Source organism: Myotis brandtii, unplaced genomic scaffold (assembly GCF_000412655.1).
Source record: "Myotis brandtii unplaced genomic scaffold, ASM41265v1 scaffold120, whole genome shotgun sequence".
Taxonomy (NCBI): Eukaryota; Metazoa; Chordata; class Mammalia; order Chiroptera; family Vespertilionidae; genus Myotis; species Myotis brandtii.
The window spans coordinates 3100299-3122847 of NW_005354174.1; the positions used below are offsets into that span (position 1 = coordinate 3100299).

The following is a 22549-nucleotide window of genomic DNA, read 5'->3' on the forward strand; positions in this document are numbered from 1 at the left end:
AAAATGAACATACACATAGCCATAACAAGAAAAAGCCTTCCACCACCATCTCGCATAGGCAAACACAATCTGATTTTTATGGTAATTATTTCTCAGTTTCCTTTATACTTTTACCACCTAAGCATGCACCATTAAATACTATACTTTGAGCTTTATATAAATGGAATCATCCAGTAAGTATTTTTTGTCTGGTTTCTTTTGTTCAACATTTACTTGTGAAATTCAAAACTGTGTATAGCCACAGTCTATTTTTATTACTATGTAGTACTTCATTGTATACATATGACAATTTATCCATTTACTAGCTATAAAAATTCTAAGTTGACAGTTTATTCTCTGTTTCTTAAAAACGGTATTGAACTGATTTCTTGTTTCCATTATTTTTGTTGAGAAGATAACTGCCAAGTAATTGTTGGTATTTGATGGTAATCTTTCTTTATTCTCTGCTTTTAAGATTTCTCTCTCTCTCTCTCTCTCTCTCTCTCTCTCTTTTAAGAAGTTTAATAATTATTAACTATAGGTGTCAACTTCTTTAGTATTTCCCTTGCTTGAGGTTCATATCACTTGTGGAATCTATGGATGAACGCTCATTAGTTTAAGAAAGTTCTAAACCATTTTCTCTTCAAATATTGCTTTTGCCCCATTGTCTTTTCCTTCCTGAAACTTTAAAGACATTGTTATATTATTTTCTATCTTTCTTCATTTCTTTCATCCTTTGTCTCCGGTTATTTTTGTCTAATATCTTTCAGTTCACTAATTCTCTCTTTAGATGTGTCTAATCTATGTAAACCTATCTACTTGGGTTACTTTCAGTTACTGATTTCTCATTCCCAGCATTCCCATTTGACTTTTTTTTTTTTAGTTCCCAGTGCTCTGCCAAAATTCTCAATTTTGTTTCTCTTTGAATGTGGTAAGAATCGTTTTTAAAAGTCTGTATCTGAGAATTCCAATATCCAGAGGCTCAATTTCTATCATCTTTTGTTGTCTCTGTGTGTCTGATTCCTTTTGATTATACACCATACATTTCATTTGTAAATGACAGAAATAATTTGAGGCCTTCCTCCAGGAAGTATCTACAATTCTGCCAGATACCTGGGGGCACTAGTGATTTAGGAACCCTCAGTCTAATTTTAGAGAATGTCACGATTAAAAGCTGATCTACAGCCTCTTTGAGAATGTTCTTCTATTTCTAGTTAACCCTTAATTCTATGGTATAGCCCTTCAGGGTCCCAACTCAAAATGAGGCATGTTCATCAGGTGTTCCCTCTTTGTGGGCCATAGCTGCTAATCTCTGCCCATTACTCTCACTAGCCTAGCAAATTCCAGCACTGACTAATATCTCTAGAAAAAGTGACCTTTTCCCTCTGAGCCTCCATATACCATGGCCTTATTATTATTATTTTTTAAAAAAAACCAGGGCCTTTTTATCTGGGCCATTGTTCTTTGATGCCTTCAAGCAAAATATAATTAAATCTTTTGTTGAGCTTTTCTGATAGTCTTCAGTGCCAGGCATGATTCAAATTACCTAATCTGTCACTACCAGAAGTAGAAATGCCAGATTTTATCCACATTTTCACCAATTTCATTACTCATCATTATTTCTTGCATCCACTGCTTCCTTCTGGATTCAATTTCCTTAATTCTAAAGTACATCATCCTTCATGTTCCTCCAGCAAGCTTCTGTGGTTAGTTAATTCTATTAGTCTTTGCTTGAAAAAAATATATTTATTTCCCTTTTATTCCTGAATGAGAATTAAGCTGTGTATAAAATTGTAAGTTGACAATTATTTTCACTTAGCTCTGGGAAGATACTGTTCCACTATTTTCTGATCTGTTGCTGTCATTGAAAAGTTTGTTGTCAACATAATGGATCTCCCTTTGTATGTCACTGTCATTTCTTTTTTGTTTATATTAAGATGCTTCTCTTTTTTTCTTTGACATTCTCCAGTTTCACTACAATAGGTCTAAAAATAACCTATTTCTTATTTATCCTATTTGGGCTCATGGTGCTATGTAAATCTGAGTATTTATGTGTTTTATCAAATCTAGAAAATTCTCAGTGATTCTATCTTTGAATGTTGCTTCTATACTACTTCATTTGGACTTTTCACTCTAACTTTGTTATCTCAACTTCTCGTTCATATTTTCCCTTTTTCTCTCTGCGCTATATTCTGGATGATTTCTTTGGATATATTCTCCTGTTTGTCACTTCTTTTTCAGCTGAAACTACTGGCTTATGTTTAACCTGGTTGCTGAGCTTTAAATTTTGATGATAACATTTTCCATTTATTAAAACTATTTTAGCTTCCCCTATGAGAAGCTTGTGTGGCCTGGGCTGTTGGAGCATTCCTTGGGGTCTGCTCATATCTAACAACCCTATGGTATCATTAGCCAAACATTCATTTTAAAATTATTTTCTCTGCTTGGGGACCCCAGACCATAGATGGAATGGTTTCTGTTGTTGTTGTTGCTGTTTTGCTTTTAAATCCTAAGCATGAGTCAAGGATCCACAGTTTAGAATGGCCATTAGAGATTCCTTAGCTCCTACTTCAGAACCTAGGTTGTTAAATGTTTTTGATATTTCTCTGTGCTGGTAGACAGATATCTTTAAGTCCATTCTTTTCATTGAGGACACAACCTCTTTGAAGGTTCCAGTTCCTAGTCCATACCTTAAGTGGGTTCAAGGACTCATTTTCTACCCTCAGTGGGTGCTAACACCTAAACTCATACATTACCAAAACCAAACCTTCAGCTCATATCTTTATCATTCAAATTTTCAGAGTTTTCTTTACATTTCTGAAGATTTCATTTTCTTTCCTGAGAGCACAATTATGCATTTAAAATGATTTTTTATATTTTACCCAGCATATGAAGGTGTTTGTAGAAGGAAGGTTTCAAGTTTCCTAGTCTACTATATTGCCAGAAACAAAATCCCATGGCATTATTTTTAAACACTCTGTCAATGAAACAAATATAATATTAGTGGATTAGTTTGGGTTTTCCAGTGTAACAGAACCAAGATCCACCCTATTAGTCACCTGAAAATATACAGATATATATGTAGATCTCTATATCTAGATAGAGATCTAGATCTCTATTTATCAATCCAGCTAGCTAGCTAGCTATAGAGAGATTAATTATAAGGAATTATAATACAATGATGGTGGCTGACAAGTCCCAAGATCTAAAGATATTTCTGTTCTATTCAGGCCTGCAACTGACTGGGTGGAACCCACCCATATTAGAGAGGGCAATTGCTTTACTCAGTCTACTGATTCAAATGATAATCTCATCCAGAAATATCCCCACAAACACACTCAGAATAATGTTTAACCAAATGTCTCCACACCCAGAGGCCTAGACAAATTGACACATAAAATTAACCACCACATAAACTCTGGTTTTATTTTTAATTAATTTTATTATTTTTCTAAGACTCAAATCAAGCTTGGGACCTAACAACTCATACCTGTCACTCTACAATTGAGTAGACTCATTGGTAAGTAAAGCTAGCTTTCTGCACATGGATCTAACATACACATAATTCTGCAAGTCCCTTTATAGATTTAATTCCTCCCTTTCCAAAGGATCAGTTCAAGTCTCTGGAAGTAATGTGGAATAAAAGTGTCACCTGAAAATATATTCATGATTTGTTTTTGTAAAACTTTTGGCTTATACAATCATCTATCTTTGTATTATGAACATGTGGGTAATGACATCATGTAAATCCCCCATAATCCTGGTTGAGTGACATAACTTGGTATTAAATAAATTTTACCATCAAGTTTTTAAAAATAGATTGTTCTAACAAGTGTTCCACCATAATGCTGAATTTCATTCATCCTATAAATGATAATAAACTTTTACGGAAATATACTTATATTAACATTACCCTCCTTTGCTCCTCTTCAGCATCAGCAAAGAGTTTACGAATGTTAGCTTCTGATTCTCCCACATATTTGTTAAGAATTTCTGGCCCATTGACCACTTTGGGCTCTCTTGCATTCAACATCTTGCCAATCTGTCGAGCCAAGAGAGTCTTACCACAACCTGTGGGCCCATATAACAGGATGCCTTTAACATGTTTGCAACCTAAAAAGGAAAAGAAAACAATCTTACGTCAACTAACTAAAATCCAAGTAAGACATCCAAAGGAAAATTTTCTTTCTTATTCATATACACGTAATAAAAAGTACAGTGATTCCATTAACATACATTAATAGCCAGGTGTCATGAACAGAACAAGTGAAGCTCTTTTTTTTTTTTTTTTTTTCCCAAATTCAGAAACAATTCCTACACCGGTACCAATATTTGCGGGGGAAGCTGCCAATTAAAGGTCTTTGGAAAAGTATATTTGAACTATCATTTAGGACAAATACTTTTAGCTCTATCTCTTTAAACTAAATACCTAATTAGGAACTATTACTTATTTTTCATTATTCTTTTAAAAAAATATTTTTATTGATTTCAGAGAGGAAGGGAGAGGGAGAGAGAGATAGAAACATCAATGATCGGCTGCCTCCTGTATGCCCCCTGCTGGGGATCGAGCCCGCAACCCAGGCATGTGCCCTTGACCAGAATCGAACCCGGGACCCTTCAGTTCACAAGCCAACACTCTATCCATTGAGCCAAACCGGCTAGGGCTATTTTTCATTATTCTTTACTTTAAAGTCGGGACAGGGGGTTGGGGGGGAGAAATCTGGTGTGTTATTGTTTGGTGTGTTTTTTTGGGTAAATTTAACCTAACACAAATCTCTATGATACAGTATTCTATGGAAACTCAGTCTTAGTCATAGAAATTATAGATCTACCTGTCAATACAAGCACTTGCAGAAAGGGCAAACATGTGTGAGTTGGATGGTATAGAGCAGTGGTTCTCAACCTTCCTAATGCCGCGACCCTTTAATACATTTCCTCATGTTGTGGTGACCCCCAATTTCGTTGTTACAAATTGAACATAATTAAAGCATAGTGATTAATCACAAAAACAATATGTAATTATATATGTGTTTTCCGATGGTCTTAGGCAACCCCTGTGAAAGGGTCATTCAACCCCCAAAGGGGTCGTGACCCACAGGTTGAGAACCGCTGGTATAGAGCAATCCATAGGATCCAGATGGATAGATATTACAGACTTTGTGGATAAAGTAAAATATTCTACTTCATGTGGCTAATGCCAAATGAGGCACATGCTTTCTCAGAGCCACCCAGATGAAATTCCAAAGGAAACTTCTTTTCTAGGCAAGCATTGCTAAATGCCTTAGATGTATCATTAATAGCAAAATAACAAGACTAATAATCTAGGTGTCTTAGGATTTCTTTAGTCAACTCTACATGAGCATTTACTCCATTTCTTAAGATTAGGATGACCTGTGGTTTCTGTTTACTCACTCTAGGAATTTTCACCTTTCTAGCAGTTTCACAGTTCAGATGTGTGACTTTTTAAAAGTGAGTTTTTATTTCTCCTACACCAAAAAGCACGCTGTGAAATAAAAAATTATTAGATTTCAGTGTTACACTCAAAAGTGTAGGTGAAAAAGAAAATTTCTGGAAACTGAATATATGTCTTATGTTTTCAATGATGACAATAATGTAATAACTAACATAAAAGAAATCACAAGATATAACCAACTCTCCTAGAAATTTTACATTCTGATGAGGAAGACCCTTTGGATTGCCAGTAAGTTCATTATTTCTATCATTATGTCAAAAAGGACTGACTCCCTTTTAAATCCCTGAAAGTAATGAGATCTGTGCTTATGGTAACGGTTGTGCTTATAGAGACTAGGGGACCTTAGTGGAAACCTTTGAAGGCTTAGTCTTAACCCTCTCATCACAGAGCAAATTCCTGTCTTAAGAACCATGGCCAAAAACAAAAACAAAAACAAAAACAAACCAAAAAACCCAGCCCAATAAATTGTCTTGGCCCTTAACCTACCCTTCAAGCATGAGTGGTAGGGAGATGAGGGGGAAGCCTTGAGCTTCTCCTAGAGGTCAATATCACCAAGTCCTACAGCATCCAAGTGACTGGGGCACATTTGATGAGGACTTTGGAACCTGCCTCCTAATCTTCCCCTCCAAGCCAACTGCTACCAACATGATTTGAAGCTATTCTTATTCATAAAACACCTGCAGAGGCAAGTGACAGTGGTGGTTAAACAGGTACAAGGAGAGGAGAGGCAGAAAGAAGAAAATGAAGATTTGCTGAGTATCTACAAAGTACCAGGCCTTATCCTCATCTCTACTTTCTTAACTTTCTCCAAGTTTATCAACTTCCCCTTAACCATACTTCCTTCCATATTAAGGCATAGTTTTTTTTCAAGGACTCTCAACTCATTGGCCTTCTTATACTCCTGGAACACCCATCCCATAAGCTCTGAACACAATATGGATTTATTGCACCTACACACTGGTCACAGAGCACAGCCAGAAAATATTATACCACTGGCTGGTATCCTCACAATTTCATGCCATCCAACTTCAGTTCTACTCTCACTGCTCTCTCAGTCCTGCATGCCATCCTTTACTTGCTTTTGTTAGTTGTCTCCCATTCCCCTTAGTAATTATTCAGATGTTCACTGCTCTTCTCATCTCAAGTGCTACCCCATGCCATTAATTCTTAAACATGACCTACATTCCTACTTCACGTATTTTTTAAAAAGGATTATGGATTCCCTTTAGCTTCCTGATTCCACATCTACAAATTTATCTGCAGACACATCCATTCTCAACATCAACATTGGCTCTCAAAGGATGAGTTTCCTTCCTCTTCTCCAAGGTTTAAATTATATATATATCTTTTTCTCCTTTAGACTGTAGACTATTCTAGGGCAATTACTGTCTCATCGATCCTGAATTGCAGACATGTAGCATAGTGCCTAACACTTAATATGTACTCAATAAATGGCTGAATAAGTAAATTATGGGTTCCCCCCCCCAAAAAAAACCTCAAAGAAAATGAGAAAGGAAAGACCCTTTTAAAATTTTTATTTAAAACTCTTAATTTATGGAACAGTGTAAAGTAACATAGCTGAACTAATTAAAATACCTAAAAAAAAATAATTGCAATGATAGGGACTTTGCAAACTTAGCAAAACAAACTACATGATATATCAATATTTTTTATATGTGGAAAATGCTCAATTTAATGTGTTTTGAATTAAATTGACCCAGATTTTATAAAATAACTAAACAATTCACATGAAGTTTGAGGGAGATAAAATACATTTCCATGGAACTTATTATATACTAGAGGCCCGGTGCATGAGATTTGTGCACTGGGGGGGTGGGGGTGGGGAGAATCCCTCAGCCCGGCCTGCGCCCTCTCGCAGTCTAGTCTGGGAGCCCTCGGGGGATGTCCGACTGACAGCTTAGGCCCACTCCCTGCTACTGCCACTGCACTCGCCAGCAGTGAGCTGGCTTCTGGGCTTCTGGGTGAGCAACACTCCCCCTGTGGGAGCGCACTGGCCACCAGGGGGCAGCTCCTGCATTGAGCGTCTGCCCCCTGGTGGTTAGTGCATATCATAGCGATTGGTCATTCCGCTGTTTGGTCGATTTGCATATTACCCTTTTATTATATAGGAGGATAATACAGATCTCTGAAATGACAGACTCTATTCCATATAACATCAATAGAAATGTCACAGAAGCTCTAGTCTGCATTAGAACTATAATTCTTTTAGGATCTCAGAAAGCACATCAAAAATATACACTGACATGAAGATTTTCAAAATCCACTTCCACAAAGGAAGCAGTTACTTAAACAAGCAGTGGAAATGAGACTTTGTTATTACCATTATTATTATAGCCTGTTCTGACTTATTAAATAAGCATTGGTCCCTAATTTGAAATGAGTCATAAAAATATTTCATAAGTAATTCCACTCAACAAAAGTGTATTAAGCTCCTGTTTGGACTATGCGTGAAACTAGGTGTTAGGGATAGAAACAAGAAAAAGGCCATCCCTACTTACAGGGCATTCTGGATTTATTAGGAGAGACAGAAATTTTAAAAGGTTATCTACAATATGACATTATCAGAGATATGTATAAAGTGTTTTTGTAACTTAGCCAAGAGAAACTTGATTCTGTCAGGGTGATGGCAGAAAATTAGGGATGGGAGAAACCAAGATGGCGGCATAGGTAAACACCGGAGTTTGCTGCTTAGCACAACCACTTCAAAAATACAACTAAAAGACGGAACGGACATCATCCAGAACCACAGGAAGGCTGGCTGAGTGGAAATTCTACAACTAGAAGGAAAGAGAAAAGCATACCGAGACTCAGAGGAGGCGCAGTACGGAAGTAAAATACTAAGGTGCGGAGCAGCCATAGCTGCTTGCTCCGCCCTGTTGATTCTGAGACCCCGCCCCATCCAGGCTGCTGCAAAGCCTTTTGCATATGAATGCCCGGGTCCTTTACAATCTGACAACTACCTAACAAATTGCAGCTGGGCCAGACAGACCCAGAACTTCCAAGAGAAGGCCCAAGGCCCCACAGCAGCTTGCATTGCTTCTCAGCTGGGCCTCATCTGGGCACCCCCAAACCCCCAAAAAAGGAAGGGGAATCTGCATATCTCTTCATAGCTCCTGCTGGGTAACCTCAGGAAGAGGCTTAATTAGCACCTCCTTAGATCCAAGAGCCAGTGTACCCAGTGGTCAGAGTGGGACCACCCAGATTACAACTCCTCAGATTCATAAGGAACACACTCAGGGGGCAGACTCAGTGAGCACCAAAGCCCCACTGAAGCAAGTCTTGCCCCAGAAGGGTGTCTTCAGCACAGAAGTTCTCCCACTGCAGACACAGCTGATTCTCACTGCCAATTGGCCTGGAGGTCAATTCCTCCCAGTGACACCTAAAACAATCAAGGCATAACTACAACAAGACTGTGCACAAAGCCCACAAGGGGGTGCACCAAGAGTGTCCACCTCAGGTAACTGGGGAGGCTGAGCCACTGGGCCCTGTAGGACACCTAGCACACAAAACCACTCTACCAACACAGGGAAGCAGACAAAATGCGAAGACAAAGAAACAGGTCACAAATGACAGAAATGGAGGACAGCAAACGACTGGATATAGAGTTCAAAACCACGGTTCTAAGATTTTTCAAGAATTTTATGGAAACCGCCGATAAATGTATTGAGATCCTTAAGAAATCTAGTGAGACCCTCGATGTTGTGATAAAGGACCAACTAGAAATTAAGCATACACTGACTGAAATAAAGAATATTATACAGACTCCCAACAGCAGACCAGAGGATCGCAAGAATCAAGTCAAAGATTTGAAATACGAAGAAGCAAAAAACACCCAACCGGAAAAGCAAAATGAAAAAAGAATCCAAAAATACGAAGATAGTGTAAGGAGCCTCTGGGACAACTTCAAGCGTACCAACATCAGAATTATAGGGGTACCAGAAGAAGAGAGAGGGCAAGATATTGAAAACCTATTTGAAGAAATAATGACAGAAAACTTCCCCTACCTGGTGAAAGAAATAGACTTCCAAGTCCAGGAAGCGCAGAGAACCCCAAACAAAAGGAATCCAAAGAGGACCACACCAAGACACATCATAATTAAAATGCCAAGAGCAAAAGACAAAGAGAGAATCTTAAAAGCAGCAAGAGAAAAAAAGTCAGTTACCTATAAGGGAGTACCCATACGACTGTCAGCTGATTTCTCAACAGAAACTTTGCAGGCCAGAAGGGAGTGGCAAGAAATATTCAAAGTGATGAATAGCAAGAACCTACAACCAAGATTACTTTATCCAGCAAAGCTATCATTCAGAATTGAAGGTCAGATAAAGAGCTTCACAGATAAGGAAAAGCTAAAGGAGTTCATCACCACCAAACCAGTATTATATGAAATGCTGAAAGGTATCCTTTAAGAAGAGGAAGAAGAAGAAAAAGGTAAAGATACAAATTATGAACAACAAATACACATCTATCAACAAGTGAATCTAAAAATCAAGTGAATAAATAATCTGATGAACAGTATGAACTGGTGATTGTAATAGAATCAGAGACATAGAAAGGGAATGGACTGACTATTCTTGGGGGGGAAAGTGGTATGGGGGGTGCAGGAAGAGATTGGACAATAATCGTGCACCTATGGATGAGGACAGTGGGTGGGGAGTGAGGGCAGAGGGTGGGGTGGGAACTGGGTGGAAGGGAGTTACGGTGGGAAAAGAGGAACCAATGTAATAATCTGAACAATAAAGATTTAATTGATAAAAAAAAAGAAAAGAAAATTAGGGATGGACATAGGGGCAGAGGTAACATTCAGGTAACTTGAAGAATAGTAGGAGGTTCATGGCTGGGCAATGGAGAGGAAATGGAACCCTTAAAAGAGAGACTGGAATGATCAAACACAGAGAGATATAGACATAGGAAACTGTCCTCTCAAAACAGCCAGTAGTGCCCTAGCTGGCTTGGCTCAGTGAATAGAGTGTTGACCTGTGGACTGAAGGGTCCCAGGTTCAATTCTGGTCAAGAGCACATGCTGGAGTTGCAGGCTCGATTTCCATTAGGGGGCGTGCAGGAGGCAGCCGATCAATGATTATCATCATTGATGTTTCTATCTCTCTCTTCCTCTCCCTTCCTTTCTGAAATCAATAAAAATATTAAAACAACAAACAGCTAGTAGTAACCTGTTGTGGCTCAGCCTTGGAGGTGAGGAGAGGGGAGTGCCTGGAAATGAGTTTGACAGGCTCCCAACTTCCGTAGGCTTTAACAACATGCCCAGGAGTTCTTAATATGTTTTGTAAAAACCCTGAGGTTTTTATAACCAAGGAAGGTGCACAGTAAGATATATGCTGGTGGTAGATTGGGGGAAAGACTAGCAAAGAAAGAGGGAGAGGGTGGAAGTCTAGTTGAAGAAATGTTCTTAACCTTTTTTTCTGGGGACACTGCCTCACTGGCTAGCTCTGGATTTTCACCAATTAAGTTTTGCATATCCCTCCAAGTCCTTTGGAAGCACATGAACAAATGGGACCAGAGGGCTCAGGAGGACACATCCCTACTGATGCCCCCGCTGATGCCCCAGCTTTCTCCTGAGCTTCTCCAGGACATTAAAGCATGGCTCTGATGTTGGAGAGCCTCTGATCTCTGGCTTCTGGGCTGTCTGACTGCTAAGCTGTACTGATTGCTATTACTTTCTTATGCCTTACATGTCCCCTCACTACTCAGAGATCAGTGCCCTGGGTTAGGGAACTAAATAGCAAAGGGCAGGCAAAGAACAATCAGTGAAACTGACTTGTTTAAACTGTCATAGTCTCTCATTCTATCTCTCACTTTCTTTCCCATGGAATAGTCTAATGTACCTCCCCAGAAAAATGCATATGTACAAAAAATTTATATAATTTTGAGGGGATTTTTAGATCCCCTGAGGGTCTATTCATGGAATCCAAATTAAAATCTCCTAAATATACTACTGAAATCATCCAGACAAGAGACAATAGTGAAAAGAGGCAATAGTGGTAGGGAATTGTAGTAGGAAAAGAAATAAAAATGTGGGAGATATTAATCAGAATTTAGACAGCAAACGAAAATAAGAGAAAGAGGAGGCATCAAGGATGTGACCTTAAGGTATGTAACCTTCACATGTATGAAATGAGGATAACCTCAGGTCACCAAGAAGATAGCAAGAGGAGGGCAGAGGAAATCATAACTCTGTTTTTGGCTATAAGGCATTTTGAGATGCAGGCAGTATTGTCCATTAAAAATGTAGGCTGAAAACTCAGAAAATATGTCAGAACTACTGGTTCAATATTTTTGAATGTCTGCTCTGGGCACGTGAAAAGACACAAGAAATGTTAGGCTAGGGCAGGGGTGGGCAAACTTTTTGACTCGAGGGCCACAATGGGTTCTTAAACTGGACTGGAGGGCGGGGACAAAAGCATGGATGGAGTGTTTGTGTGAACTAATATAAATTCAAAGTAAACATCATTACATAAAAGGGTGCGGTTTTTTTTTTTTTTTAGTTTTATTCATTTCAAACAGGCCGTAGTTTGCCCACGGCTGGCCTAGAGGCTTCCCATGTCCCTTAGAACAGTCTCAGCTCCTCTCCAGTGCCTATGCGGTTCTGCAAGATCTGGCAGAATGAAGGGCAAGGGGACTGGAACAGTGGCAGTGGCGGTCTTTTTTTTTTTTAAGTCTTATTCATTTCAAACGGGCCGGATCCGGCCTGCGGGCCGTAGTTTGCCCATGGCTGGGATAGGGCCATGTGCTGCGGATAGAGAGGGTGAAGACTGGGGAAAGAACACTGCATTTGAAAATCAGGAAGTTCATGCTGATCTGGCCAAAGAGCCTTAGATCGGGTCAGACCATTTTAGGATGGGTATGAGAAAGAAGCTGAGAAGCATAAGCAGGAACAAACAGCACTTTCAGGAACTCCGGCAAAAGAGAGGGCAGATTTAGGGAGACAGAGTGCAAGGGAACCTCCTCTTCTGGGACAAGTTAAGTAAACTGGAGAAGAAGAAGTAAATAAGCTGAGGTATGCCTGTGCGGTTCTGTTTACCATGTGAAGTAGGAGCTTAGATCATCTGCAAAATGAGGGATGAGAAGATGATATTGGGAAACAATGGTAAAGGTTTGGAAAGAATTGGGGAATTGGGAAGATGTGTGTGCTTGAGCAGACAGATGCCATTAGGCAGGTGAATTCAGCATATGAAATTCAGGTCACTGAGGGATTCTCCTCTTTATTGTAATTACTAGTATAGGAGCAACTCACACTTTTAGGTAAGGTATAGATTCTTATTCAACTCTACAAATATGTCATCAAAGCTGGTATAAGAATCTCGACTTTTTTGGTTTTAACCATCTCATCACCTTTTTTCTTTTTTAAATATATTTTTATTGATTTCAGAGAGGAAGTGAGAGAGAGAGATAGAAGCATCAGTGATGAGAGAGAATCATGGATTGCTGCCTCCTGCACACCCCCTACTGGGGATCAAGCCCGAAATCTGGGCATGTGCCCTTGACTGGAATCGAACCCGGGACCCTTCAGTCCCCAGGCAGGGCTTTATTCACTGAGTCAAACCGGCGAGGGCATAAATACTTCTATTGATTTCAGAGAAGAAGGGAGAGAGAGAGATAGAAACATCATGATGAGAGAGAATAATTGATTGACTGCTTATTTCCTTTTTTCAAAATGGAATCTTAAAGTTTAGTAACATGAGATAAATAACAATATTCAGTTAATTTAATTTGAAATCAACCTATTTATAGCTCAATTGTGTTATCTAATTATCTCATTCAAAGTGTGAGGTCAAAACTATCACATGATTTGTAGGCAACATTTTTCCTCCATTTTCCACAAAGTTTGGGGCTTTCACTTTCATTTCTAAGTCATTTCCATCTTTTCTTCTTCCACAACAGCTTACATAAGTAAGAACCATTGTGGGCTAATAGTATAATCAAATATAGTTACAATGTATTACTTCTTTAATTTCCTGTGTTCAATTACTTAACTGCTTGTTTTACTAACTACTCCTGTTAATCATCTTCTTAAAAATAATAACTAATTTTACTTGAATGAGGCACAAACATATTAACAATTCTTGGTTATAACAACATAAAGGAAGGTGGTAGTGAAAAGCATTATCCAAAATGGTCAAAAATAGATTTAAGTTTTGGAATTTAAGTTGCTAATTACATTTGAATATAGGAATAAATGAAGTCCTAGAATATCATATTATTTCATTCACCCAACAAATGCTACATTTGGTAGTGGGAAGATGATTGCTTCTATTTTCTCAGTGAAATAACGATTCCAAGTGACTGGCTGCTGGTGAAGATGGAAGAAGGGAAGAGGTAGTGTCAAAAGTTTGAGAAGGAGAGAAACTAGATATCTCAAAGACTAGGAGATTAAACTGACTAGACTAGAGAAATACAGAGAAATACCAGAAACTACTGCTTCCAAGACATACTAACGGCCCACCTGAGATTTGCTTCTTAAATTTAAAATGAGATCAGACACCATGGTTTTGTGTTTTTCTGTAGCCATATTTAATAGTCTGGGTACTGGGTAGGCAGTAGCTGAGACACCTTGGGGCTTTGACACACATAGAAGACGAAGGGTAAGGCCAGTAAGGTTGTGTGCAAGGAAGACATAAACGTGATAGACCATGGAATCTAAGCTGGGTAAAGAGGGAAGAGAGGACAAAACAGTTGGGAAGTGACAGAGAAAATTAACTGGAGGATCCCATGGGATCAAAGTTGCTGGACTTGGCATGGGAAGAATGCTAGAAGTAAGCAAGGATCAAATGGAAGGTGGCTAGAGAGCAGGATGCTTAAAACTGAGATTCCAGGAGTGGTTATTGGTAATGGCAGAGTCTTGGGTCTGACCAAACAGTGGGCAGCTGAGAAGGAGTGAAAGAAATGAGGAAGTCAAAAAAGTGTAAAGATAGATTGCTGAACAAATTATCAACAAGGACACTAAAGTCACCCAACATACAAATAAATCATACAGGGAAGATTAGTTAGGAAAAGCAAGTGAGCCAATTTATTTTTCTGGCTCCCTTGTTCATTCCTCGCTAGCAGGGCTACTCTTGTTCTCTTTCATTTTGTTCTCCAAATGGTACTGACAGTGAAAAGTATTAACGTTTATTACTACATCATTAAGTAATATCTATTACTAAAGGCACAAATAATATAAAATGCTAAAGAAATAAGCATAGCAAATGGTAATGCCATTGTTTACTAAAGATTTAAGTTAATGAGACACTGGAACCTCACGATAAGACTACATTCTGTAAAGAACTTAATATAAGGCTTGTATCTCATTCTAGACTCCTTGTCATAAATTATATTTAATGATTCCATGGGATATGAACCACAAAGCTGCATTTTAACTATGCTTTACAATAGATACCTGCCAAAAGGAAGAAAGTATGATTTGTGGTCAGGTGCCAAATAAGGGAGGATTGACTGGATTAAATGTATTAAGAAATAAATCAAGTGAAAAACTCCACAGAACATTAAAAATTACTAATAGCCCAACTTTTCTGACCAATGATTCTCAAACTTGGATATCAAAAACTAGCAAAAGAACTTAAAACAAAATAAAGAACCTAGGGAGCATGCTGTCATTAAGTTGCTTAGTTTTTATTTTGCAAAGTAAAGATTTCTTAAACAAATCAAACCTGACATCTATCACCACCATTTCATATAAAATGTATTTAATACTAAAAGGTAGAAGGACATAATCTCAAAATAAAGGACATCCTTTTGTATTAAATAAACTTGGTTTTATGTACATTGTTAATAGTATAGGCTTTTTAAGTCAGCTTGCCTGGATTCAAATCCTGGTTCTTCTATTTACGAGCTAGGAGTAACAACAGCAACAACCTCAAAAGGTTATTACAAGGATTAAACATACAGTACTTAGCATTCTTCCTGGCACCTAGTAAGAGCTCATAAATATTGGCTATTAAATAATATTAGCTTATATTTATTATCTTGCTGTAAAGGAGTGATGCCAGACTCCCAACTGGCATGAGAGAATTAGAACTATTAAGTGATTGTAAAACTTGAAAAAAACAATTTTGCTTACAAAATTTTTTTCTGAGAGTGACTACTATGGCCATTTAATATTTTAATTCTATTGTAGTACCCATTCCATTGATGAACATCTAGTTCCAAATTAAATGAGCAGGAAAAGATATGGATCACATCATTTTCACAAAGACTTCACTAGTGTTTGGTAAGCAGGGAATTCTCCATGGTTACCCTCTTTCCTCTGGGTAGATTACTATCTGTCTCAATCCTGCCTGCTTCTCTTGTGCTATAGGCAGTCAATTCATAATTATTTCTCAAGCTTTCCAAGCTCATTTATGGTCAATATGTAGCTCATTCATAAAAGCCAGGTTATCATGATTATCAGTTCCACATGTACACATCCTTCTATCATCTTCCCCTTGCCTGTCTTATCATAATATGCATGTTTCTTTTCCAAAGTTCTCCTTATTTCCCCCATTGCAACCATTCTCAGAGTCCCCAACTGCCAGATATTAGAAAGCTGCCACTCCCGTTTCTTAGGGAGCACACACCCTGCTCTGTTGGCACTCACCAGGGATGACTTGGTTCTACCGGGATGAACTGGGGCTATTTCTGGGTATGTCATCCAAAAGGGTATTTGCAATGCTGGATTACCACAGCCCATCCTTTCCCTCTTACTTTGAGATAGATTAGTATAAGATGCCTTCTTATCTCACTTCTAGCTACCACTCTCTCACCTGAATCAGCAGTTCTCCCAACAATGTACAAAATGTGTACTACTGTTTTGAGCCTCAGGTGTTGATATCCAGGGGTTATAATCATACAAATGTTGGTGAGGAAAACTTCAAGAGGTTGTAAGGTGTGTGCTACAAATAGCTTGAAATGATTTCTGATCTAAAAGTCTAAATGGAATAAGGCCTTACCTAATATAATAAGACTTACCCAGCCCCTCTGATGAAAATGATACATGAAAATATTTGTTATCTAATACACTACTTGTAAACTCTTTTCTTAAAATAGCTCCATGAAAAATACACAGCCTTACTTCTGTAATAAAATGAATAAACAGTAATCTTTACTATTTGCAATCTTTCAAACACTATCCAAAAAGTGACGTTTGTATCTTAGAAAGCAGTGAAATTTTCTTTGCTTGAGACTTTATCAGAGGCCAGCTGCAATGATGAAAAATTGTCAGTCAACTTTTATTTATCCAAAAATGGAATAATGAGAGCAAACGCTAATTTTACACAATAGTGAGCAGAATAATAAGTCAGAAGTTGATCTCAAATTAGCATCAGGATAAGGAGTGTTTAGTTCATTTTTGTAGGCAGCATGATCTATGAAGAGAGAGAAAAGTATGAAGTGGGTTTTGAACGATAACTGATGTTTAAAAATTTTTTTAAATATATTTTTATTGATTTCAGAGAGGAAGGGGGAGAGAGAGAGAGAACATGAATGATGAGAGAATCATCGATCAGCTGCCTCCTGAACACCCACTACTGGGGATCGAGCCCACAACCCAGGCATGTGCCCTTGACCGGAATTGAACCGGATCTTTCAGTCCGCAGGCCGACGCTCTATCCACTGAGCCAAACCAGCTAGGGCCGTTGGTCGGCAAACTGGCAAACTGCGGCTCGCAAGCCACATGTGGCTCTTTGGCCCCTTGAGTGTGGCTCTTCCACAAAATACCACGTGCTGGCGCGCACATACAGTGCGATTGAAACTTCGTGGCCCATGCGCAGAAGTCGGTTTTCAGCCTGGGCGAGTCTATTTTGAAGAAGTGGCGTTAGAAGAGTATTTTGTGGGAAGAGCCACACTCAAGGGGCCAAAGAGCCGCATGTGGCTCGCGAGCTGCGGGTTGCCAAGCCGCAGTTTGCTGACCACTGAGCTAGGGCAATGATAACTGATGTTTAAAGGGAAATCCCAAATAGCTTCCAGTTCAAATGCAGAGATTCACTATGTTTGCCAAAGAGCGACGCTAGTGGCAAGTCAGGACATATTCACAAGTCTTGCAAGCTTCTCTCTGCAGTTATGCAAACCAGATTTGAATGCTTCTTTTTTAAGTAGTGCATGCACTTGAAGAAAATACCATCACAAATTAATATTAATATTTGACCTTTCATTTTTAAAGTTTGCCTAATTCTAATTTCTATGATTTAGTTCTATTCAACTTATCATTTTGGTACTATGATATGATTATTTAAGAAACAGTTTAGAATTTTCCAGCCAAGCAATGAAGACTTGGAGCATAACTTCCATCAACTCATAATGTTTGTTTGTTTCAAAGACAGTCAATCATCATCTAAAACAGGTTATTATCTACATTTGCATAGCTGTGCACTTATCGAATCTTTAGGGAAAGGAAACACTTAAGACTAAAAACACAACTTCTGACCTCATTTGAGCAGTCAGATCTTTGATAAGCCTGACTAGGTATCATTTTGTCTAGTAGAGACTTGCTGTTGCCCCACCAACTGTAAATTACCAAGAGTGCTTTGAGTTCCGTTACAATAAAGTGAGAAGGGCCTATGCCTGGAGCTCCAAGCAGCTGTGCAAGATGTCTACCACCTGACTGGTCTATACCCAAATTAGTCAACTGAGATTTAATATAGATCTTCTCATTAGATAGTCTAGAACTAAAGATGGGGTATGTGTAGCAACTCTCCAAACTAATCTTTGCTGACACCCCCACCCTTTTACACTCCCTCCTAGGGTGTGGCCTGGTATTTTGTGAATTCTTGATGACAAAGATCATGCTTCTATTAGCAGGTCTTGCCTTGCTGCCACCTGGAAGCATGTATATTCATTGGTTTCAGAATTTTACAGCTTTTCCTTTCTTCTTTTTTTTCATCCATCCCTTAGGTTTAAGCTCATTTTACTTGCTGTTCTACAAGACCTCTGCTTCAGACTAACCAACATCTTGTCATCTATCAGTTCATGTTCTTCTGTTCCTCAGGAATCAGCTCCTTAATGAATGGTACCTAATTCTGAACACATCTGACTGTTAATACCACCTAGCTCTGATCACACCTTTGAGTTCTCTTCTTTAATACTTACAGTAGTAGTTGTCAAACTTTAACAAGCACCAACATCCAATGGAGCTTGTTAAAATGCAGATTTCCAGGCATCACTCCTAGAAATTCAAATTCATTAAGTCTATAGTGGAGCTGAAGAACCTGAATATTTAATAAGCCCATCCCTAGGTGATTCTAATGCAGGCCAGAGGACACCTTGGAAAACATCATTCATAGTTACAACTCACACTATATTAAATTGCTTTCTAAGCATCCTTAGGTTTTTATTCTATTTAGTGTATATGTTTTATAGTCTCAAATCATAAGCTGGTAAGAAAACATTTTTTTTATTCCTCGACAAGTTGTAGTTGTAAAACAGCAACGAGCTATTCTAACAAGATAAAAGTTATCAAGAGTAAATGTAAGATTCCTGTACTTGAGTACAACTGGGCGAGATATGGCTTTGTGAGTTACTCAACAGTAAATTCAATATGAGTCAAGATAGAATGTAGATGTCAAAAATGTTAATGCAACTTCAGTCTGCGTTAAGAGAAGACTGATGTTTTGAAAAAAGAATGAATATTTCTGGTCTATTTTAAACAGGGACCTCACTTACAGTACTCAAACTGATTTCCTGGGTTTCACAACTTAAGGTGAATATAAACAAATGTTAAAGTTCAGAGAAATGTGAATAGAATGGTAAAGGACTAAAATTCAAGTTACAAAAAGATTGGCTGGAGGAACCAACCAAGTTGGAGATTTAGTTTAGAGAAAAGATGAATCTACAGGGAGTTTATTCTGGACAAAATAATATCTTCCCAAACCTAAAGGGCTTTCATAGGGAAGTAGGGTAATCCTTGTTCTGTATGGTCTTAGGGGGAGAACTTGAGTGTGTAGTAGAAGCTATAAGTATATTCATCCTACCTTAACTAAGGAAGATTCAACTTAAACCTCCAGTTGTCCAAAGAATTAGACTGCAGCATTCAGAGAGAATGATTTTTCTGTCACTGGAGGAATTCAAGCTTAGCCTAATCAACTTGGCAGAAGTTATTCGTCAGATATGGAGAGGAAATTCAAATGAAAGACAAGTATGTGAACTAAATGACTTTTATGATCCCTTACACTACTGAGATTCTACAATTCTTCTGATATTCTCTGACTGAACCAGACAGTTTTGCAAAGTGAGCTTTGAAATAGTCCAGTATGGGAAGAAAGGAGACTGAAGACTAGTAAGATAATAAGGAGGTTATTGCTATTGTTTAAGTATAATTTACTGAGGCTATGAAAAAGAAAAAAGGAATGATCCAAAGAACAAAACAAAGAAAATTAGGAGTATTCAAGACTGCATTTGAAAAACACAAGCACACATAAATACAGCCAACTGATCTTGGTCAAAGGAGCAAAGGCAGTACAATGGAGCAAAGACAGTCTTTTCAACAAATGGTTACTGGAGCCCAGACTGGCGTGGATCAGTTGGTTGGAGCATTGTCCAGTGCACTGAAGGGTTGTGGGTTTGATTCCCAGTCAGAGCACATACCCAGGTTTCCAGTCAATACATGGTTGAGGCGTGAACAGGAGGCAGCCAATCGATGTTTCTATCTCACATCAATGTTTCTCTTTCTCTCTCACTCTCCCTTCCTCTCTCTAAAATCACTTTAAAAAACAAACATATATATCCTTGGATAGGAATTTAAAAAAAAGTGGTTACTGGCAGAACTGGACACCACATGACAAAAAAAATATTAATCTAGACACAGATCTTACATACATCACTAATTTAGTGTTCCAATTAGCAATTCTCCAACAAGTAATTGTTGAGATTTGAGAATTCTCAAATCACTCCAATAGGCAATTCTTGGAACACCAGCTGGGTGTCTGATAATTCAACTTAATTCTGATAATATCTACCTGGAGGTAGCATCAGATTCCATAGATTGTGGGCTCAATCCTACAAGACAAAGTATATCCCCCACCTCCAACTTCAGATGTCAGACTATTTATTACCTGTACTTCTGATTGACTGGCTATAGGTTGGAGGTTCCAATAACCTCCTCCTTAGCAACTCAATTCAGATGTCAGTCACATTGTTACCTGTACTTCTGATCAACTTGCTATGAATCAGAGGTTCCCATTAACTTGCTAACTCAGCTCACAGAACTCAGAGAAAGACTGGTTTATTATAAAATAACTCAGGAACAGCCAGATGACAGACACATAGGGCAAGGTACAGGAAAAGGGTGCAGAGCTCCATGCCCTCTCCAAGCACCACCCTCCCTGCACCTTCACGTGTTCAATCCAGAAGCCCGCTGAACCCAGTCCTTTTGGTTTTTTCTGAAGGCTGTTTTACACAAGCATGAGTAATGAAATCGTTGGCCATAAGGGATTGAAGGCAATCGTTAGCCCCTCTCCCTTCCTCAGAGGTCAGGGAGTGGGACTAAAAGTTCTAATCACAGAAATGGCTCCACTGGCAACCAGCCCCCATCCTTAGGTGCTTTCCTATAGACTTATTATTATTTTGTTTGTTTGTTAATCCTCACCCAAGAATATTTTTTTCCATTGATTTTTAGGGAGAGTGGAAGGGAGGGATAGAGACAGAGAAATTTCAATGTGAGAGACACATATCCATTGGTTGTCTCCCATATGCGCCCTGACCAGGGACAGGGATTGAGCCTGCAACTGAGGTACGTGCCCTTGACCAGGATTGAACCCTTGATACTTCAGTCCACAGGCCAATGAGCCAACCACTGAGAAAACCGGCCAAGGCCAATGGACATATTATTAACACAACACCACCATTATCACTCTCAACACTTAGGAAGTTCTATGTGTATTGGGAGCTGTGAGTCAGAACCTGTGGATGAAAACCAAATATATATGAGAAATATAATTTGGTCAACTGATTCAATCTTTAGTTTAGACTGTGATAATAAACTATCATCTTTCTCTCCTATGTTGACACAGTATCTACTGGAGCCATTACCACTTACAAGACAAATCTGAATTTTGAACAGCTGTGTTCTATGTCATTTACTATCATATATGGTCAGTTTTCTTTAGCCAGATAAAGAAAAATCAGACCACAGAAAATCTGTAACTAAGTAAAGTGAGTCTTCCCTGTCTTTTTCTAAGCTCATTACAGCCACAATCGGTTGCCTAAATGAAGAGTTGCAGAAGAAGCCAAAGTAATCAGGTAGCAGACAGAAAAGTAAGAGCCAATAAAGAGAAGTTTCATGGAAAGAAAAGTCCAGTAAAAGAAAAAAGTGTCAGGCAAAAAAGTTGTTGTGGATTACCATGGAAATGTCCCTGGAATGCACTAGTAATCTGCAATTTGGATAATTCTCCTATGTATATTTGAGATTTGACTGAATCTATCTGATGTGTGGATTAGCAGCATACTAATTACAGGTTTATCCTATAGTAACCATTCATTACCAAAAGGCATTTAAGTCGTGCTAAGTTTTCTCCCTCATGACAGGATTCTAGATAGATTTTTTAAAATCAAAGCACTTCTAAAAAATTATATCATTATGGATAAATTCGAGTAAATACATGTATAGACAGTATAGAAGGTACAGATGTGTGTGTGTCTTTATATATCAGTTTTCAGTCACTCTGGAATAAAAATAGGACCCAAAACTATTACTTGCCCAGAGAAAAGATACTGTGTTAAAGCCAGAGGTATTAGTGAAGAACTCAAAGTCACATATAAATCTCTTGAGTAATGAATACATTATCTATAATAACTTTCAATCTCAAATTTCCCACTATTAGTAAAATGGTATAGAAGGAATTTACTGCTGTCTAACTTCTTTGTAAAATCTGGAAGAATATCATGTTAATTATTAAAAAGTTTCTTGCAGGGTTTTGGTCGGTTTTATTTAATTTAAATTATGGACATATTATCAAAGGTAGATTGCTCCAAGTAACAAATCAGATTGAACTCCGAGAAAAGTCTTGTTGAATCATGGTAGAAGTACTCTCCTAAATAATTTTTGTTACGTTCTGGGCAGCATTTTGCTAACACTATTGCTCATTCTTTCTTTCA

At 38.3% G+C, this 22549-nt stretch overlaps 1 protein-coding gene across 1 annotated transcript in view; it reads right to left on the bottom strand.

The window, feature by feature from the left end:
* NSF (N-ethylmaleimide-sensitive factor) overlaps positions 1-22549 on the bottom strand; it is a 126075-nt gene that overhangs the window by 56345 nt on the left and 47181 nt on the right. Inside the window, exon 9 of the mRNA XM_005858705.2 lies at positions 3893-4092. Within this exon, the coding sequence (XP_005858767.1) occupies positions 3893-4092 (200 nt within the window). The remainder of the gene's footprint in view (positions 1-3892; positions 4093-22549) is intronic.